We start from the raw sequence: 20,349 nt of genomic DNA on the forward strand, positions 1-20,349 counted from the left end.
ATTTATAGTGACTGAGTTTTGTAAGGGAAGCATGACTTATTGGTCTGCTTGTATAAACTTGGTGGACTAATTCATGCTTGATTGTTTGCTAGTTGCCTTGCAAATGTGTGATGCCCCAAAGAGTTTAAATATTTAATGGATTTTAAGGTTTATGGCTTGCCTCAGGAACTCTATAATCCACAGATGAACAGAATGACCATAACATTTGTTAAGTTACGCACTGAAAGTAGTATGCAGCAGCTACATGTTTCTCAGTTATCACTGGAAATAATGGTCTAGTTTGTGTGTAATATAATTAACTTGAGGATTTGTGAGTGATGAAATTAATTGAATAAATGGGCCATGATGGAATCATTGTTGTGCTACATCACCTAGTCCTGTGAGTGAGTGCGGAAAATGAAAGAAAGGCCTTCAGGACTCCTCCAAATTGGCATGAAATTACGTCTCTCCCCAGTGCTAGAGATAGCAACTGCTTCACTTTTTTTGCACGACTCACTTCCTTTCCCCAGGCCTTTTTATAGAGCAGAGTTACTTTGCAGTTTTAGCACGTTTGCAAAGTGAGTTTAAGAAAAGTTCATTTTTAAAAGCATGAGTGCCCCGTGTCCCTCTTTATCAATTCACTGTCGTAATGCTGATTGGTCACACACAGCAGTGCTTTGATAGGCGAAGAACAGCTTGCCTGGATGCGCTGTGGATGGATCGGCATGTCCGTAACAAATCTGTAAGGCTTATTTAGAAGAGGGTTCTTAGCTGTTTATGGCCACAGTGGTTGCTAGTAAACTGTGTTAAAGGTGCTGTAAATGATTTACAGAAGATGTTTAGCATCAAGCATCAAAATCCAGAAAGTGCTGTTGTAGATGTAGGAGTTTGTTCACCTAAACAATGTCTGATTCCAAATTAAGAAACATTTTAGTGGCAACACTGATAAAATGGAGAATTAGAAGGATTCTGTCCTGACCTGACAATAGAGCTTCTGTAAGCTGTATGCAAGACACAGCTAAACACTGATGGATGTTGAAAGCTGTATTCAGACATTGTTAGTATTTTTTTTTACAATTAAAAATCAGCTAAATGCAATGTGGAGCAGTTCTGAATGCTTTTGTGCCATATTCTCCATTTTATAATATAGTGCATAAAATAACTGACAGATCGAGGACTGTTTCCTTGCAGAGAAGTTTCCTGACCAAACAATACAACAGTACAACTGAATTTATTTTTTATTCTTAGTTTAGATTTTCTTCCTGAGATCACCTATTTTACTTCTATCTGTCAGAGTGTACAGACAGTTTAGCTGCTAATACCAGCTATTAACTAATCGCAGCTTTAACTTTTAACTAATAACATATTTATAGCCTGGTATTGCAGGAAATTAATGTATATTTTAATTATTTGGGAAGACAACAGGACATTTTTATCATAATAGAGCACAATTTATTGTGTTTTCTGTTAGAAGAAATCTGTTTTAAACAATTTATTAATGTGGGACTATTACAGTAGAAAAGGCAGGCAGAAGTGGTAAAATTGGAGTTCAAAAATAAATGAAGCCACAAATGATTCTCTAAGAAGTTTCTCATTTTTTCTTTTTCATACTAAATGAATGCAATATCAAATATTTCCAAAGCAACAGCTTTAGAATATAGGTTACCATGTTATAAATGTTTACTATTAATAGCACATGACCAGTGCTGTCTCGTCCCACCATTTATATCAGCCATTCAACAAAAGTCCTTATTCACAACTCCATACATTTTAAATTCCATTGAAATACTAATGACCTCTTTTGAGTGATTGACAATTAAAAAATGTTGCTACATGACAGATATAAGGCAAAGTTTAATCGATTTGCTTGCCTTTCTAGATACTGTGCAGTCATTGAGCTTCAAGCTCACCACTAAACTCCACAGAGTGATTATTGCATCTTGTGGTCAAAAATGAGAACTACATCAAGTGATAATAGAGGCCCACTGGGGCAGGAATTATGCTGCCCCATGCTTGCTCTATGAACATTTTTATTGGAGGAGTAGCAGACAGGACAGTTAATGACTGCTTTGCCAGATTGGGGTAGTTTAAAAATATAGCCAGGATCTTGTTTTATAGCAAATAATTAGAATTAAATGTAATACATTTCTGCAAAGGCACAGTGCAAGTGCAGACAGTGTGTCTATGATGTACAGAACTATTTCAGTTGTAAGATATATTGCACAGATTGGGAGAGGGAAAGGAGGATTACGGAGTGGATAACGTCCATACATCAAAAATGCGTGTGAACCACGGTGACCTTGTTTTCCAAGCAAAGGCTGAGAAAAAGAAAAATATGTCTCCCTTGTTTTGGGGCTCTTTTTTTGGACTTTGTGTCTTTTGTGTGGTTTTTGAGACGTAGCTGGGAAAATTTTGCTGATGTCTTGCAAACACACTTGCTTTATTGAACATAAACTGAGCAATGATACATCTAATACCACTCAAAATGAGTTGCCACACTGTATGAGTGCAGCCTGGCTTAAAGTTTTAATCAACACATCCAAATATCACAAAATTGACACCATGTGCCTGATATGATCATAGTTTATTTCTACACAGTAAAAGACACATAGTTGATGCATTGGAATCTTCCTTTACCTGTAAGCACAGAGAAACCCGTCACATATACTCGGGTGTATATATGTGCACGGGTGTATAATAAAGTGCAAATCAATCACAAAGTTCTATCATGCGTAACATTAGGGACATCAGAACAAAGAATCCACTGAATGCCTTGCAAAACAAATTTACCTGCTTCTTTTGGTTTTTATCTTGTTAGCTACTAGGCAAAATCAACTCCATAACAAACAAAAGGGGAGAAGAAATGTGTGACAGATTATCCAAATAAAATACATCAATGAATATAATAACAATATAAGAGAGATAAGTGATTTCAAGTTTTGAGAAAGTACCATTCAGTTTAATGGCTGATTAAGCCTAGCTTTTTTTTTTCTGTCCTTAGTGCCCTGGATTATAGAGGAAGTGACTCCAATTCTTGGTGAATTATAAATGATAAAAGAAAAGACAAAATTAATTTAGTACACTTACTTTCTAATAATGGTGAACTTTACATATTTGGATATGGGCTCAAATTGAACTTAACCCAAAACATTTTACCTTGAACTTCATTTGCCATGCTTTAACGTATAATCACTTCATTGCAGTCACAACTTATGATACTAGAGCTATTAGATTTGCTGTTTGGGATTTTCCAGTAACTGGGACTTTTTGAGAATTGGGATTATCCCATGCTTTGAATGCTTAATTAAGACAGTAATAATACATTTTTTCCCCACCAATTATGGCACATTAAAAATAACTAGAAAGCTGTGATAAACCTTCAGGGCCTCAAATAGCCCTACACACCAATACACTTTTGAAACAATTACATTCTCATTTAAATCCTTTGCAATTGATTTTTTAATCAATATGCAACTATATAAGTAGTAGACAAAACAGATTTAAACAAAATAGAATACAGATTCATCCACAAGTGCACTGCAGAAACCCAACCAAAGATCATACATGTAGGTACACAACACCCCATGACACCCCAAGGGTAGTGTGTATGTGCATGTGTGTGTGTGTGTGTGTGTGAGATAGGCATGGCTACACACATGCTCCAAAGAGCGACCATTTTCTCTTAGATGTGTTGGCCACTCCCTTTCCATGAATGTGGTTGAATGACGGCACCATTAGTACTATAAAGTTCAGGGGTCTCATTTATCAACTGTGCATATGCAAAGTTCTGCAGTCGCATAGGATGCTTGACAATGTGCGTACACTTAGAACTACTACTGACCAAATGTAATCAGAAACCCCTAGTGGTAGAAAAGTATAATCGTAGCTTTGTGCAAGGTGGGACGTGGTTTTAAGGTGCGCAGGAACATCATTGATGAGAACATCATTGCATGGCTCATTAAGTTTGCCCAGTGCAATTTTAGTTGCAACAGGCATATTTCAATGAGAAACTGGACACAGGCCTGGCATTTCCCAACCATCTATAGTCCCAAATATGACTGGGAAAAGGTCAACAATAATGTGGGAATTTCCAAAACTGGAAATTAGAGCAATAGATTGCGCATATAGCCATAAAATCACCTTTTTGAAGAGAAGTTGTTTACCATATTTGGGGGATTTCTTTATATAAGTGTGTGGCAGAGAAATTTTGAGATTTATCAATGCCCATTCATGTGATAAATACCAACTTTGTAACACATACTGGTGGCTCTTATGCAAAGAATTAGAACTTGTTCTACACACACATGACCCGCTACCAACCAGACAGGAATAAGGCTGGCATGTGCTTCCTTCAAGACATGTGAAGCCAGCCACCACAACTTTTTCCACTATGCGTCACAGGGTTGCGTAACACTCAGAGGAAAGTTCTATCCACCCTCTTCCTCATACATGACCTCAGAGACACCCACAATTGGCTAGTGTCACACAGACTGAAAAAGACTGTTATGCCATCCCGCCCACCTAGACCAATTTTGCTCTCTTCGACTTCTGGCTCCAGATGGCTGTTGGGATTCAAATTCACAATCTCGCAATGATAGTGCAAATGCTTTTCTGCTGCACCACTCAAGAGCTCCTACGCACACTCTGATAAATGAGACCCCAGATGTTATACATTTTAGGCATTATAATCCTTTGAATCCTTTGCAGCAACACAGTACTCTCTCAAGGTAAGCACAACTGAAAAAAAAAAAATGTTGAAACATAACACAGTGGGGTTAGAAATAGGTTTAGCAGCAACTGTTTGGTACAGCAAGTTCCTTGGTGTTTCATAGACAGAGATCGCTCTTAATCCCGAAATCAAAGGAGAGACTTTGCTCTCAAACACACATCACTCACACTACATCCCTGGCTACTCAAGTATACAACAGCTATAATGGTCTCTCTAGCTCAATGTTGAAACGTTGAGCCCAACCTGCGTAAGGTAAAAGAGTTTAGATTGTTTCAATGCCCTTTTATTAGTGGTCCTAAGAGATGGAAAGAGGAAAGTGCATATAAAGACACATATTAATGTGTCTCTTACTACATACACACACTGATATTTAAATTAACAGGGAGAAGAAACAGGGAGAGACAGTCAACTTGGGACTGGGGAGTTACATTGCCGTTCATATGGGGAGGTAAAAGGCTCTACTGTAGTCTAAAATTCAAAGTTGACCGGCCCTTGCTTTTACTCAGGCCGTTATAATGTGGATTTTTTTAAGCATGAAACCTTTATAGGAATTATTGCATAGTTTGGTGAGTTTATTTTAAATGTGCACATCATTTGGTTTAAGAAAAAACAGTCATTGCCACTGCCAGTGTTAATTTTGCACGAGAATAATGAAAACGATCGGTGATTTGATGACTTATGATGACATAAAAAATAATTATGTCTGTCTAACTTGTATTGTGATGACAAGCCCACGAACTCAACATAAAGTCTGGCAGCATTTTGTGTATGAAAAGTCAAATCAGTGATCTGACTCGAGATGAAATCTGAAAGGGGTGGCAAAATTAACATTGCATCCTGTCCTTGGATCCCTTCATTTTATTCATCTTTGGGCATAATTCTATCAAACTGCTTAATCACTACAAAACCACGATGGCACCGTTTATCCATTAACAGCTAAGCTTAAAGCATTTTACATATCAAAAACTGACCTTCATTTCGTTTCTACTGGAACGGTCTCTTTCTACAAGCACATCTCATAGAATAAAAATAGCCATAGTGGTTTGGTGGCAGTTTTATTAGATACGACCCTAAGTCTAACAACCCCCCCGCCCCGTCTTGGTTTATCTTCACTTCTACATGAAGCACTTAAACAGAGATGTCTACTCTTCCACGACGGGTAAACACTCCGAGAGAAAAAAAATAGGCCTTTTCATAAACATTGTATATTGCATAGTGTCAAGAATGGCTCCAGAAAACACTTTGCAGTGACTGTTCCAGTTTGAACTGTTTGTGCTAACCGTAGGTGTACTATAGAACAGCTTAAACCCACACTTCACGTACAAAATAAAACCAGTGGTGCTTTAAAATACTGGATGTTTTTTTCCCCTAACACAGGCAGATTTTATTAAAGCTGAAAATATAACTCTAAGCAACAGTCTATTGTTGACCCTGCACAAAATACACAGTAAGTGGCAATGCTCGCAACACCTTTTTTGTACTTTTAGTCTTTTATAGTGGTCCCGTACAACACTCTCAGTGAAGGTGAGCTGACTCAAATGACCAACGTGTTCCCCCATGACCAGCACAGAGTCATTACATGGGTCTTATCTTGAAGAAAATGAAAGAGAGAGGTCCAAGAAATAGAATCTAAATCTAAAAAAAACAGGCACTCGGCAATGCCACTGGCACTAAAAGAAAAAGAGAAAAGAGAAAATAAAAACACCTCTAACTGACTCATCACAGAATATCTACAGAAATGCAATAAAATAAACACTTAAATAATATAGTAGGAAAATAAATATGAATAAACCCAAAAGGCTCTTTTCTTAAATAGACATCTTGGTTTGCTTTGCAGCACTTGCGTGCTCGACCCCACCTCTGTACGTCATATTCACCAGGGAGCAAGTTGTTCATCTGTCCATTACGTCTGGCTATAATTTCATAATTTCATGTGACACTAGCATTGCACTCGAGGGTTAGCAACAAATGTTGCTGTTTTTTTTTATAGAAAAATAATATCTACTAAATGATCGCCTTCTTTCAGATTTCTAATCAGTTATGTAAAAAAATGATTTTAGTCATGACACCTAATGTTACTGCACGCAGGGTCTATGAGATATGGTATCTGGAGTAAATCTTAGTTTTTTGGTCTTTTATAATGAATTCCTGCAGATTTTCTTTTTAAAGATATCTCTCACCCAGTGAGTGAGCTTTCACAAAAAGGCTAGTGGCAATTTAAGATCTAGTGGCAATTTAACATCTAAAAATAGTAAAATATCTGTTAATAAATAAATAGTACACTCTCATATTTATAGCACATGCCAACTATTTCACATTAACAATATATTCAGTATATATATACACATATTTTCTTTGTTGTAACCTTTTTAAGATATATTGGTTGTATAGATATATAAATGGTTCTATATTGATGGTATTATTTTCAGTTTTCTCTTTAGATACTTTTCATGAAAATAATATCTTTTTTTAAATCTATCTAAGAACTCTCTACACAATGGCCTGAATATTTTTTTAAGGAGATTTTACACTGAGCTTGTAAAAGAGACTTTAACTGTGCTTAGGTCAGTCTCTAAATATGAAAAAAGCTTAGCTGGTAAACTAGTCCCTTGAATTTCTATGACAATATAAATCAAATCTAAAGTTGATAAACATAAACATTTGACATTCAAGCTATTTTCATATAGGTGCATTTCTTTTTTCCTGGTCAAGAGAGTTAACGTTATTCCTGCATTCTGATGGTGAATGAGCCACTAATATGTTTTGTTTGTTTTTTTTTTTTTCATTTTGCAAAATTGTGCACAACCTCTAGGTTTGGACCATGAAATGTGGTCAGGGTTAAGAGCTGTTATCCATGTTGCGTTTCTTGCTGAAGAGATTGGCCGCGTCCCTGTTGCGTAGATGAGGCTGGTTCTTGTGTGGGTGGGGACTGGCGGGCCAGTGCCAGCCTCCACGAGTCTCCGCCCCAGTGGGCACAGCAGTGGATGGGCAAGGCTTATTCTGCAGTAGCTGGAAGAGCATGGCAATCTCAGGCCCCAACCGGGCCATCAGATTCACCCTCAACAGGTCGACTGTTTCCTCGTCACAGTCCATTAAACTCTGCAGCAGCTTCCCATAAAACCTGCAGTGAGACACAGAACACTCCCACTGAGCCCATGCCACAACGGATTAGCGTGGTTACAGCATCAGGTTGATGCAGGTAATAACAAAAGAATAGTGGAAATACATCATACACTCTAAAAAAATGATGGATTCTTTACCTAACCCAATCACTTGGTAATTGTGCTGGGTTATTTCATTTTATGTTTCCCAACCTTTGCATATGTAACATGATGTAATGGCTGGGTTGCTATTATAGGCTAGCATTTGGTTTAATTTGTCCACTAAAATGTGATTACAGAATTAGAGTCAGTTTTGCTGCTGCAGCATCACTGGACAGAACAAAAAGCTGTGTAAGTACTTTATTTTTTTTGCTTTTTCATGTTGCTTGTTTGTGATTTCAGTTTTAACATGTGGCATAATTTGGTATAGATATGTATAGCTTGCATTATGTGAAAAGAAATAAGGTAAGCTATGATAAGCTTAGCTAATACCTTCAGCTAGCCAACACAGGTCTTTTTTAACTTGTTATCTGACTCCCTAATTTATACAAGTTCGGTATCTAGGCAGTGTTAAGTAGTGTAATGAGGACTCAGGACATTTCCCCTCCACACCAGCAGACGTTGCACTCGCCAGAGTACTAGTGCAATCTCTGCTATTCGCTTCCTAATTTTAGAATTTTTAAGCAGTTCATGGGCATTGAATCCTTGTGAAGTCTTGCCAATCCCTGTCTTTGTGTCTTGTTTTTGCTGATTGCCTTGAACCCTTGCTTTGTTAAATGGACTTATTTTTGGATTACTCTTTGGCCTTGTTGAACCTGTTTGTTTGTGTTTTGACCAATTTTAAGAATCAAGTTCTAAGTGTTCTGAGGGGTTTGAGAAGCCAAATCTAGCTACTGTTAGCTAGCTATCATATGCCTCCTCAGGTCAGGACTCAGCTGTCTACTTACAGCAAATGAACAAAGGACACTTCTTTGACATGAACAATATACCTGTTCTAGAAAGGAATCATGTAAAACTGGACTGAATGCATCTCTGAACAGAGGGGAAGGCCAGCAACAGCACCTATCATTTACCTACAATGTCATTCTGACATGTTTGCCTCAGTGTTTGCACTCTGATTCACATCTTTGGACCCCAGTGTCATGTCAGGCTCATTACCACAGGTGTGAGTCACACATAGTGATTAAAAGGTGGGGATTTCCTAACGTATCTTCAGTAGCAAATACTCTCTAATGCACAACTCATAAATGGTATGAAATTTTTTTTTTGATATATAGGTTATACATATCTATAACAGATTAACTAGTTAATTGCTGCAGTGGTACTTTGTATATGATTCCGACTGATTTGGTTCTACACCATTATAATCTCACTGTACTCTCTCCTGGAACAACACATTTCTAAAGTACCAGTATACCACACCTGACAGCAGTTCTCCCAGGTCATCATTTCCCACAAATGCTTATATATGTGTTTCATGACATGAAGAAACATACAATCATACATAGGCTTTCTCATGCTTCAAGAATTGCTTGTTGATGAGTCTTACTTGTTAGGAAAGTGGCTGGGCAGTTGAGCTACCTCTGCAATGGCTTCTGGGTTTGACTTGGCCACAGTGCAGATGTCCAGCTTGGTGTAGCACTCCTCCTGGACCTCCGAGATCATCCGCTGGAAAGTGGAACAACGGCGCACAGTAAGAAAGACCTTGGAGGTGATGCCATTGGCGATGCACTTCAGGCTCTCCTTCACAAAGGCCTTGCCCTGGAAAATGGACCAAACAATATAGCAGATTTTAAAGATTTTCAATCTTTAAGCATGTTTAGATTTAGGCCATATGGGAGATACCAGTCAATTGTAGCAAATGTATCAAACCTTTTTCCCATTTTCTCCCCAATTTAGTCACCTGCCAGTGAAGCCAGCCAACCACATCTTTTCAAACTGCTGCTCATACTGCATCACAGTACAGCATAACACACTCTGAGGAAAGTGCTATCTTCCCTTGGTGTCAGTGAGCTCATGCATGAACTCACTGACACCAACGATTGGCTAGTGTCTTTGTGATTGACAGTGGGAGGAGTATGCCACGACCCCCCATCCCCCCCAGCCAATTTTGCTCCCCTGTCCAGGGATGGCTGTGGCATCGTCAGGATTTGAACTCAAATTCCCCTTATAGGAGAACAGTTTTCAAATGTAATCTTTTGACATTTTTAAATTATTATTACCTGTTGTTTCTTGGGTTACTGACCAGCAACTATTGGCACAGTTAACTGTCACATTTTAATCTCAGAAAGATGTGAACATGACACAAACCTGAGTGTCAAATTTAGCAGCACTGTAGAGAAAGGACTTGCAGATGTCATGCATTCCATCTGTGTCACACGTGGAGTTCTCCAGACAAGCAAAGGCACCACAGCCCACTTGGAGGGCACTATTCAAACAGCGTACCACATCCGCTGTAAAAAAAAAAAAAAGAGAGAGACAGTGCCCTTAAGACATTGAGATATACGCTTTGAAAACCCTTGAAGATCAACAAAATATACAGAGAAATGATTGAGGTGAAATGTTTAGATAACCTAAATAAAACACCATGTTTATGGTTCTTTACTGTCGAATTCATGAAAAGATTGTTTGGGGAGATACCTGAGGGTAGTGTTTCCACCTCACTGTTCCCCAGTTTGATACTGAACTTGGGTTACTGTCTGTGAGAAAGATTTTATGTTCTTGTGTCCATGTGGCTTTTCTTCCAGATTGTCCGGTTTCCTCCCCCTCCCAAAACATGCCGGTAGGTGGATTGGCAAAGATAAAAAAAAACCATAGGTTTGAATGAGTGTGTGAATGACTGTGTAAATGTGTGTGGTGACCTGCAATGGACTGGTGTCCTATCCAGGGTATATTCACGTCTCACACCCAATGTTTCTGGGATAGGGCCCGGATCCACTGCAACCCCGAACCAGATAAAGCTCTCATGAAAGGTCAACAAATCAGTGAATGAAACCATGTTGGAACATGCATTATTGGACATTATTTTTGGTGAAAATTCTGAAAAAGAACACATTTGGAAAGCAAAAGTACACATTCACGTTCTTAAGAGGATCAGTAAGTATGGAACACATTCTCATTAGTCTCATGAGATGTTTAAATAGCATTTGGGGAAGAAACTTTGGGTCAATGTTGATCATTGCAGCTTTGCTATGATTGTGGATGATCTAATGTAAATTTCCATTCCTTGCTAATGCCAAGCCAAATTCCTTCATGCACAGACTTAATATGACAAATAACAGCATGCTTGACTGGCCACTGGACGCCTTAAAAAATATAAGGCTGGGGCACAATTTAGAATAATTACTCTACATTTCTTGCATTGGCAGTAGAGTTTATGAGTATTCCAGTAGTTGTTTTCTGTTCTTGGAACTGCATTTGTGACCTACTGCACTGAAAATACCAATAACCGGCCTCCTGGGGGCTTTAAGGCAGTCTGGGTGCTGTGTGCCCTGCGTTTGCCCCTCATAAGAAGAGAGGGGTTTATTAGAAGGGAGGCGGCGAGGGGATGTGTGCCATACGGTATTGGTTTCTGCTGACTGTCGCATTTGGCACAAGATCTGCTGCTTCCATTACGCTCACATGTGACAAGACAATAATGCTCAGCTCCACAGGCGAACTTGCCAAAACCACCTACAACACTCCAGTGCCAGGGACTATAAACACTTCACCATGCAGACTTGCACTGTGTATTGGGTCACTGTGCCACCCCACATTAAAGATGTTTTTCATGGCAGCAGTGTATGTGTGTGTGAATGTGTTTAGTGTGTGAAAGAGAAACTGGTGTTGCATCAGACCCATTGTTTTGGGGCTGAAGGGAAAAAAATAGGTTGTGTGTTGCTGTGTCAATGCAGCTGGCAGAAAGGTAGACTTATGAAATAACCAGAAAGCCCCTAAATGTCATAGGATGAATACGTCTATTGTCTATAGATTCAGACGTGAGCAAAATCTCAAATGAAGTTGATATAAAGGGCTTATCAAGCGTTTATTCAGTGTCTGACATGAGCTTTGTCCTGGTAGGCTCTTGTCAAATGTTTTAAGTCTTAATGCCATCAAGAAAATTCATGATCTTACCAATTTTAACTCTTAACTATTCTATACCACAGGACTGGCAAAAGGTGTTGATTTATTTTCTGTAACAGCAGCTCTGACAATAGTACTGGCGGTAATTTAAATGATATGTTTCTAATAATAGGCTATATTAATATTCACTCAGACTTGTATGACGGACACTCTACGTAACCTAATAATAATAATATGACTAATAATAGATGTTTTTCTTTGCTATTTAACAAAGAAAAACATCAAATAACAATTGTTTTTATCATTCTGATACAACTCATTCACAGGGACTTGTATGGTGGATGCTCCACATAATCAAAGGCTAATAATAAACGGATACAATTTTTTATTTAACATTAATGAAGAAGTCTTAGGTGTCCTGGTAAGTTGTAACAGTAAGTCTTCCACAGCGGGAAAGTTTTCAGTATGTTGTGTAATGGTTATAGCTGTTATAACATAAGCAATAACAGGAACTAACCTGGACGTACCACAACATTAATTGTAAGTATACATGGATAATTAGTACAATGTGTCATTCTTTAATAAATAAGAAAAATGCAGTTGTTGGCAAATCACTGTGGTGTAAAAGAAATAAAACACTTTTGGGGCATGCTGTTATTGGAAAACAATCAGCTTCAGGGGGTTGCAGTAACTCTGATACGTGTCAGCCTGCATCACACCACCCCATTGTAGATTATTTTCCTATAACAGCACACCCCCAAGTGTTTTATTCCTTACTTAAAATAAATTGATCTACATATAACATATGTATTATAAAGCTGATTATGAATATGGTTGTTTCAATACCAACCAATACAGAGAGTGGTGAAAATAAAAAAAGAAACCCAATAGCATAAATCAACTATGCCCATAATTATTAATTCCTAAAAACTAAGCCACGAAACAAGAATAATGCCTAATGGCATGGCATAATCTCACCAGATTCACCATAGAGGCTTAAGATCTAAACACTATATTCAACCACCTTCTCATTTAAGTAGATAAATTAGCTTGATAAGTGTGACTTTGTGAAACAGATTTGATGCTGGGGCAGTGGACCTAAAGTCCAGTGTACTTTCAGTGTACATTTTAATTTTTGGAAATGATATCAGCCCATAAAAATCACCTCTCAATTAGATTTGTATTCGTTTATCCTATAGTGAAGTGGCTTCGCTATAGAGCTTAATCACTTGGCTAGATTGGAACAGTATAAGTGATTTGACTTGAGGGACCTGCATCACAACTGCACCATTAGTGTCAGTGAAACTCTCTGACCTAATCTAATGATGCATCAGCACCTGTGGTGTGTGACGTTAGCGGCAGGGGAAATATGTTAGCGTTTCCTTTCTTTGAACCATTCCGGTTATGATGAGTAACTCTTCCATGGGAAATTGTGTTATGAACTAGTCGGGCCACCCGGGAATGAAAATTCGCACAGTGACTCACCAAGTAGAGGTGTGAAATATCGATTTGTTGATCCCCAGATAGAGCTCTTATTGTGTGAACACGAAACCCAAGCAATGTGCTTGGATGTATTATGACTAAGGAAACATGAACAAAAGTGGGCTTACTCTCCCATAATGTGTACAGAGGCCCTGACGGCGAGTTCTGACAGGTTTCAGTCGACAATGAACCTTTTTGTTTTTGCCCCATTTTCTCTTTTGTCTCTCTGTCATGTTTTTGGCAAGCACTGCATTGACAACAGTGTACCCTATCGATTTTTTTTATATATTTTATACTCTGCACTTACATAGTTACCTGTTCAGATTTCGCCTACCAAAGTTCACGACCCTGAATTGAACTCAGTTACCTTGCAGAATCTCAGGATTATGTCAGGCTTTTATTTCATGTGGTGAATGACTTCATTCCCTACTGCTCTACACCACATATTTGAACAGTCTTTAAAAAAATACCTATAGTACATATAAAACCCCACAAAATCATACACTGATATCCAGACTAAAAAAATAAATGGGCTCTTTTTGGGCTCAAAAATATATTTCTCAAAATGATCATGTTTCTGTAATAAGACACCTTGCAATTGTGGTACCTTGTGGTGCTCATATGTTTATTGCAAGTAGGTTTGCTCTATTTTAGTTCTGAGTGCTTACTGTAGCACCACTGTCTCTTTGTCTATAAAACACTGAGTCAGTACATGTCTCCCCTAGCAACTAAGTACAACAGGAAGTTATGCAAATACCAAGTGGAGCCCTTACAAAGGTTTTCCTGAGCAGAGACACGGCAGAGCTGAATGTCCCACACTGCACACAGATCCACTTTATTCATCTTGGCAAGCTGGCGTCACTGCATGGTAATTACTTTCTATTTAATATGCTTTTTGGACATTAAAGTCAGACTTTTTTTGGAAAGTTCAAGTGACCCACAGTTTATGTGTGCTGGCACACGAAGTCAATACAACCAGCAGCGTAAAAGGATGAGCCATTATGGTCAAGGCTTTATCTATTGTCATCCAGTTCACTGATTTTCACATCGAAGACAGTGAGAGAAAGCAGGTTTAACTGTGCTATCTGGCGCCATTTTCTGCCTGCACGACCCACACAGAGGCATTCTGTCCACAGCATGACGCTACCATTGGGCTAAAGCCTTGGCAGGAATAATGAATCGACCGCTGAGGTGACAAAGGTTGCCCTACAAAGGTTACCTTATTTCCCAGCAGCAGCACTCAGCTAGGATACATGCACTTGGAGCTCCTATTCTGCCCAGAATAAACACATTAATATCTCTAATAACACTCATTCTCCTATGACCTCCATATTCTTCTGCATAAAAACAAAGCTATTTCACATTTAATATGGTAGAGCTTCACATTTAGACTTCAGAGATCAGTTCATATTTTTGTTCTCCTAACAAACCAGTTAATCAAGAAAACTCCCTGCATACCAGTAAATTCTCACACATCACCTGATTGGGCATTTGGCTACTTGCAGTATGGTTGATATTAGATGGGAGGCTAAAATCTAATATCTATCAATAGCGCAACGATTAAACTATTAGGGTTGAGCAATGGCATCGGTGGGATAATAAGAATTATTTGGGAAAACATGCTAAACAAAAAAATAACCCTTTTGCTCAAACTATCACTAATGAATCTACAGTCTGGGTTAGAAAGAAATCAGCCCCAGCCTCGCTTCTGCAATCCATTCTGTGTATGACCATTAGTGGTGCTCTTGCTCTTGGTTCCACAGAAAAAAAATCCAAAACTAAGACATTTGTTAACACCAAGTAATCTGATGTGGAAGGCAAAAATACTGATGTCTTTTTATGTTTGGAAGACTGTCTGGCCATTTATACCAGCCACTCCCGGGAGGAGGGTAAACAGAGAGCAGATTTTTCAGTAGGAATTCTCTTGACCTTGGCAGCAAGCACAGTGTAATTGAATTTTGTTGGCAAACTGCATGCTCAAATTCTTCCCACTATGTACAGTGATATGAATTTTGTACTATGTACAGAGTGATATGAGATTGTTAACAAGTCAGCTGAGTAAAGTAACATGAGATATTACACTAAGATGGAATAGTTGAACACTTGTTTCTAGCATATGTACATTCACTTCCCCTTGCTAGTGTGTATAATAAATATCACATCATTGACCACTTGCACCATAAGAGGAGGTGAGTAACAGTAGGAATGCACTTATCCTTGCCAGCGAGCACAATGAATCAATTTCCTTGGTGATTGGCATGATCAATTTCCTTTAGAATGTGTACTTACACATATTGGCTTGCTAGCTGGCTAGCTTGCAAACTAGCTATAGTAACAAATTACACAAGATATCATGTATATATAGAACATTTGGACACAATATTGCTCAAAGTTCAAAGTTTAGAGGTCATAACGGTGACAAGCTGTGATATTCTATCAAAAAGTTTTACACTCATTCAAATGTAGTACGAATTAGCAGGAAGCAGGAATTAGCATTGTGTAATGCTATGATTATTATTATTAAGTAATACTGTTATCAATTTTAGCCAAAGTTTATGAATAATCTCAGTCAGCAATGAGACTTCAATCCTTTATTGACTTATTTTTAAGCCATGGGAGCCCTTCATTTATCAAATGGGCATATTGCTGAAAGTGTCATTTGTATCAGATGGGCAGTTTGGCTTATTGCTGTAACTAGCTATGAGAACACTAGTTTTGTGTAGAAGTGATGGCATATATATATATATATATATATATATATATATATATATATATATATATTTTTTTAACCTCAGTGACTTTGTGATAATGTGGTGGAAGCATGTAGCCTACTGTGCAGAAAAACTTTCCAAGTCTACCAAATCAGCAGTGATGACTGATTCTCAACTGAATTCAGAGTACTTGAGGAGGATGCTTTGAACCAAAAGCCGACAGGAGTTCGACGATTTGTAAAATGCAAACCTCAATTGGTTTTTTTTTTTTTTGTTGTTTATTTAGACTATTTGTAACTTTACTAGCCAAATCAGCTTGCGGTATCATACTATTAGCATAATAAAGTGTATTATTAATGATTAACTATTGATGGCATAGTAGAATGTAAAGTAAATCAGAAATCAACAGGTAGCTCAGGCTGGTTTATGAACCAAAATATTTGTCTCAGACTAGAGTCTGAGCAGGTTTTCAATGGAAATAACAAGCTGGCAATTAAGCATTGTGATATTTTACCTATGACACATTTGTCTGCAATTTGGACCTCACTAAAATGACCCCTGTTTACGGCCCTGGTTTGGCAGTAGCTGAGTTATTTGAAATCATGAATAGCTTGCACTCTTCAGTAGCTTGACAAGTTAGAATTGCAAAGAAGCTTCCTCTGTATCAGGATGCAACCTATTAAATAACACATGTTGCTTGCCGCTGTTGCACAGCAACTTTTATTCTAAGTTTAGAGAGCAGTATGTCCAATAAGCACACAGTAACAAAGCCAAGAGAGAAGGGTTTAGTGTGCATCCTATAGCGCTTCTGGAAGAGGGTTTGGAGAGCTCTGATTTAGATCAGTGCGCTCCAAACGTGACACTCTCAGCATGTGGAAAGAGAAACACTGTGCCGGCTCGTTGATTGACGGCTTCGGTGCTATTCAAGTGCAGAAAAAAAGCATTCACAGGCCAGGGAATCAGCTTGAATTCAGGGAACTCACTGAATCTGTGCATGCTAGATTTGTGCTATCGAGTCTCTGTGCAATGCTGAAATAAGACAAGTGCAGGATTGCATCCTTTGTAACGGTGTGCATAGCATACGCTGCATCTCTGATGCAAAACCACCGATCAACTCAAATGAGCCGGCTGACTGCTTCTGGTCAAGTCACTGGTGTAAAAGCTTGCACAATAATTCACAATATTTCAGTCTATGCTGCAAGTAAACTACAGTGCATGTGCAAGACATTTGGATGAAATGAGTAATCTGGCCAGATATTAAAACATAGCAATTCATACAAATGATAGCTGATGACAGCTCGTGGCTCGAGCTCTTGGATGTGCAGCGCACAGTAGCGCCAGAAATGCGCTGCGAGCGGAGGAGGATGCTGCTACTTACCGGGGCTGTTGGCGGAGGCGCGCGCTCTCCGCGGCGAGTACGATTCGTTCACGTCCTGCTCGTGCGCCGATGCGACGACCAGCAGCCCGAGCAGTAGCACGAGCAGCAGCAGCAGCAACCAAAGTCTGCTCCTTTTTGGCATCTCTTGCTTTCCTGAAATCTCTTATTAAGAAGAATAACGGCTCGAGCTCCTCTGCCTCCCTGTGGAGTTGTGCGCGGCGGATCTGGCAGATGTTAAAACGCCAATGCACGCTTTTATTACAGGAATAAAGGCTTGATCTCGTGCAGATCTGTGCTGTGGCAGATGAAAAAAAAAATCGCTGACCAAATTCGTGTCGTGCAGCCAGCAATCATCAAGGCTCTCTCTCTCGCTCTCAGTGCAAGTGTGTGTCTGTGTGCGTGCGTGTGTGTGTGTGTGTGTGTGTCTATGTGTCTATGTTTGTGTGTGTGCGTGTGCAGATCCTATGCTCGCCAATTTCCCTTCTCGCGTGCATGACAGGAGCGCAGGTCGCCCTTTATATAGCCATGCACGAGCATCTAGAGCCCAATCACAACCCGGCATCCGGGCATTAAAATGCACGTCTGAAACTTTTTGCCCCCCACCCCACCCCCCACCCCACCCCTCTCCGTGGTAGTTAAGCAACGCATCCCGCGTGTAGCCTCATGTTTGTCATCGATCCGTGGAAATCTAAATAGGCAAGCAGGATGAGATTGAGATGTCGCTTTCCTGGTCTCTGGAAGGTCTTCTGGTTTGAAAATGTTGTTTCAGCCTATGTTGTTTTAGCCAAAGGGAGCTTTGGGAGCTTTTCCAGTCTTCCTTCATCATCTCACTACTCCATATTATTGGACTGATAAAGATTGGTGCATCCTTGGAGTACGTTCAACAGTGTATAGATATGCTCTTGGTCTTGATTTCTAATCCATCCATGCGCTCTTATTCCAGAGTGGCAACCTTTTCCCCAAAGTTTATTTAGATTCTCAGTCAGTGTCCATTGACTGATTCATACCAGCCCTTCATTCGTCATATGAAGTTATATCAAATGGACAATTTGCATTGCTGACAGTGTAATCTCTATCATCTGCCATGGCTGAATATAACAGCTCGTTTCATTATTATGCTTAACAAATGAGTGACTTTATTTTCCCCCGAACCCTTTTTGTTTAATTTAGCAGCCTGATCCCTTCATTGTGTGCAGTGCTTATTGAGTCAAATCCGTTGCGCACTTTTGTGCTGTCATTGAAAAAAAGCCAGCATTTAAAGTCATTCATATGATTTGAATTTTTATCGCGCTGGCATTTTGCGGAGCCGTCCAACATCAGCAGAAGCTCCAACAGATAAACCTCTTTAGCAGACACGGGTACCAAATGTTCACGCCAGCAGCTGTTCCAAAGCTGACATTAAAAATAAGCGCATCTATTTGAAACAATGTCGGCAATGCTGATGTTGTTGCATGATTAAAAGTTGCTGTAGATCCTATGTAGGCTTTTTTAAAATCTGCCCAGACTATTTTTTTTTTCACCGTCAAAATCCAACATCAATCCATAATTGGACCAATATAGAGGGTTTGCGCCCAATCTGGCAACATGATCAAGCAGCGCACGTGCGGTAGCGCACGCATGTCAGTGTCATGACGCCTTTTTAGCCAGTTTGGAAATCACGGCCCACAGTGATCATCAGACTGTCCCGTAAGACCCCTGGCAATAAGTGTCTTTAGAACATATGCATACACGCACACACTCGTATCTTGTCATCTGTTTGCACTGTAACTTTTTCTGCTTTGCACTTCATGTTGTCTGGGGATTATCTTTTCTCCAGCATACACCGATCAGCCATAACATGAAACCACTCGTTACAATGGCACCTGTCAAGGGGTGGGATATATTAGGCAGCAAGTGAACAGTCAGTTCTCAAAGCTGAGGTGTTGGAAGCAGGAAAAATGGGCAAGCGTAAGGATCTGAGCGACTTTGACAAGGACCAAATTGTGATGGCTAGGCGACTGGGTCAGAGCATCTCCAAAACGGCAGGTATTGTGGGGGTGTTCCCGGTATGTAGTGGTTAGTACCTATCAAAAGTAGGCCAAGGAAGGATAACCGGTGAACCGGCAACAGGGTCATGGGTGCCCAAGGCTCATTGATGCGTGTGGGGAGCGAAGGCTAGCCCGTCTGGTCCGATCCTACAGAAGAGCTACTGTAGCACAAATTGCTGAAAAAGTTAATGCTGACTATGTGTCTGTGTGGGTTTCTTCAGGGTTCTCTGGTTTCCTCTCACATACCAAAAACACTCCAGTAGGTGGCTTGTCTACGCTAAATTGTCCCCCTATGTGTGAATGTGTGTGTACAGTTCCCTGTGACGGACAGACATCCCATCCAGAGTGCATTCCTTCCTCCAGATAGGCTCCAGATTCACCTTGACCCTGACCAGGATAAAGCAAATGAATGGGTTTATGCTTGTATATGGGTTTATAAGTGCAAAAGTCACATGTCAAGTAAAAAAAAAATCACTGTACTATCTGAACCATGACAACAATATGCCAGATATGTGATCTCAAGTTCTATATAGCTGCAGTCTAGTCACTGATGAACTAGGTGTTCATAGGTAGGTAGGTAGGTATTTATACTAATTAAGATAAAGTTTATTACATACAGTAGATGGGTTTTCACCTTTGAATACATAATTTATAACATTGTATGCCATCATAATAAACCACAGAAGCTGTATGATTAAACCATGTACCAAATTTCATCTTTCTTATGAAGTACTTATTTCATTAAGACAAACAAACCATTCAATAAACAAACCTAATTTCATAAAGTATATTTTAAAAACATTTATACCACTCCACTATTGAATTCTCAAATCTGTTCTCTACATAATCTAAGGCTAATAATATACTGATAAAAAAAACA

The 20,349-nt window shown here is 39.3% G+C and overlaps 1 protein-coding gene across 1 annotated transcript; it reads right to left on the reverse strand.

Annotated features, from left to right (window-relative positions):
- Positions 1–2,546: 2,546 nt before the first annotated feature.
- On the reverse strand, positions 2,547–17,949 carry stc1 (stanniocalcin 1). Its single transcript, XM_026925490.3, has 4 exons — positions 17,443–17,949; positions 10,120–10,262; positions 9,359–9,570; positions 2,547–7,829 (listed from the first exon to the last, which is right to left on the reverse strand). Exons 1-4 carry the CDS (start codon positions 17,582–17,584, stop codon positions 7,547–7,549), a joined length of 780 nt encoding a protein of 259 aa, XP_026781291.1. The 5' UTR covers positions 17,585–17,949; the 3' UTR covers positions 2,547–7,546.
- Between the last annotated feature and the right edge of the window lie 2,400 nt (positions 17,950–20,349).

This window comes from Pangasianodon hypophthalmus, chromosome 8 (assembly GCF_027358585.1).
Source record: "Pangasianodon hypophthalmus isolate fPanHyp1 chromosome 8, fPanHyp1.pri, whole genome shotgun sequence".
Taxonomy (NCBI): Eukaryota; Metazoa; Chordata; class Actinopteri; order Siluriformes; family Pangasiidae; genus Pangasianodon; species Pangasianodon hypophthalmus.

Excerpts from the sequence above, each read along its gene's own strand:
- stc1 (XM_026925490.3), bottom strand. The coding sequence starts at position 17,584 with ATGCCAAAAAGGAGCAGACTTTGGTTGCTGCTGCTGCTGCTCGTGCTA. Across the intron at positions 10,263-17,442 it reads CGCCTCCGCCAACAGCCCCG|CGGATGTGGTACGCTGTTTG; the intron begins GTAAGTAGCAGC and ends TTTTTTTTACAG. Across the intron at positions 9,571-10,119 it reads CTGCTAAATTTGACACTCAG|GGCAAGGCCTTTGTGAAGGA; the intron begins GTTTGTGTCATG and ends TCCATTTTCCAG.